Here is a 1,735-nt window from a genome sequence, read left to right as displayed (position 1 = left end):
TTTACAGAGAAGGGAACAACTTTAATACATTTGGAGTAAAAGGTGTTTCTTCTTTAAATATGGTATAAAAATAAATGCAAGAAACATTAACGGAGAATGTACAGACAACAGACAAAGACATGAGTTTGTTTCCGACTGTGGATACATTGGTGAAATGAAACTTTCTGTGCGAATTTACTGTTTAATAAATGTGAAGCCGTATGTATACTTATTGATATATACTTTTTTCTTTTACAGTTCTTCCAGTTTTTGACTGACTGAATTTTCAGTGAACTGTGTGTCTAGCTGAAGCTTTGAGAGAGAGAGAGAGAGAGAGAAGGAAAAAAAGAAAAGGTTTTACTTCACTTGAACTTGTTAAAAAGGAAAAGACACAGATCCAGCGTAAGTAGAGGGAGAAAGAAAGCAGACAACAGTTTGGAATGGAGGCATTGAGATGGAAGAGTCCATTGGAGATGGAATGTACACACACAAATAACAATTTAGGTCCTTTGCTCATGCAACATCTTGTTCTAATGTCCTCTGCTCCAGATCACAACAGCGAGCTACAAAGTATGTGCAGTGACTCCAGTCTGCATTCATGCTACAAGATGATCCGTTTAGTAAGACTGAACAAGGCTTGTTAACCTCTTGGACGTGAGAGATTTCCCCTGAGAAAATATATAAAACAAGAAAAAAGAAAGAAAATCAAGTATGATCACTGAAAACCTGCTTAGTAGTAGCAACTATTTACTGTAGCTGATTTGTGTGCAAGGGTCAAAACTGAACCCTTTAAGTCCATCTTAGTTCAAACTTCATGACCAACCTGCCTTCCCCGCTCCCTCCCTCCACTGACACGTCAAACAAAACTATCCTCCCTCCCTCCACCCTCCTACCCCTCCCAAATCCTTCCTCCCCACTGCAAACAGACTGATGGTTTCACAGCACAGATTAGCAAATCATAAAACATATCCATAAATGTTCCACCAAGGCTTAGCAATGAAGCAACATCTAGGTTCCCAACTGATTATAAACGTGTTACAATAAATCTTAGTAAGCTGCTCTGAAAGATAATAATGTGAGTGCATTCTCGTTCAATGGTTGAAATTAATGTCACATTTATAAATATCTAGAAATGTAGAGGATATGATTTAATCAAACAAAATGCAGTTTTTGAGGGTGTGATTCATGAAACTCAAGATTGAGTGTGTCCCCTACCTTACACAATAATGGAGAAAAAGGTGAAAATTATACATCTGAAGATAAAAGTCTATTTGTTCCCTGTTTCCAGCTGTTGACGTCTTCCTATCCTTTCCTGACTTCTTCCAACCCTAATCCAAGAAAAAATCTGATCTATTCTGATTCTACATATCATACGATTACATAAAGCACATACTTAGGTTTTAGAAATCTTGTAAGTCAACATTGTTGCTGTTAATTACAAGTACTCTAGAGAGATAAGAAATCTGAGGCCGGGCACAGTGGCTCACGCCTGTAATCCCAGCACTTTGGGAGGCTGAGGTGGGCAGATCACCTGAGGTCAGGAGTTCGAGACCAGCCTGCCCAACATGGCAAAACTCCCTCTCTACTAAAAGTACAAAAATAAGTCGGGTGTGGTGGCGGGCACCTGTAATCCCAGGTACTGAGGAGGCTGGAAGCAAGAGAATCGCTTGAACCCAGGAGGTGGAGGTTGCAATGAGCCGAGATGGCGCCACTGCACTCCAGCCTGGGTGACAAGAGCAAAACTCTGTCTCAAAAA

At 40.1% G+C, this 1,735-nt stretch overlaps 1 protein-coding gene across 5 annotated transcripts in view; it reads right to left on the bottom strand.

The window, feature by feature from the left end:
* RGS7 (regulator of G protein signaling 7) overlaps positions 1 to 1,735 on the bottom strand; it is a 583,411-nt gene continuing 581,676 nt past the window's right edge. For all 5 annotated transcript variants that reach the window (XM_017847811.1, XM_017847810.1, XM_017847812.1 and 2 more), the window contains one exon: positions 1 to 647. Coding sequence is in view for 3 of the 5 variants with exons in the window: in XM_017847812.1 (XP_017703301.1) it covers positions 597 to 647 (51 nt within the window). In the remaining 2 variants the exon portion in view is untranslated. The remainder of the gene's footprint in view (positions 648 to 1,735) is intronic.

Source organism: Rhinopithecus bieti, unplaced genomic scaffold, assembly GCF_001698545.2.
Source record: "Rhinopithecus bieti isolate Rb0 unplaced genomic scaffold, ASM169854v2 scaffold_28016, whole genome shotgun sequence".
NCBI classification, from domain to species: domain Eukaryota; kingdom Metazoa; phylum Chordata; class Mammalia; order Primates; family Cercopithecidae; genus Rhinopithecus; species Rhinopithecus bieti.
The sequence above is the reverse complement of the archived record's forward strand: the minus strand, read 5'-3'. Positions and strand labels throughout refer to the sequence as shown.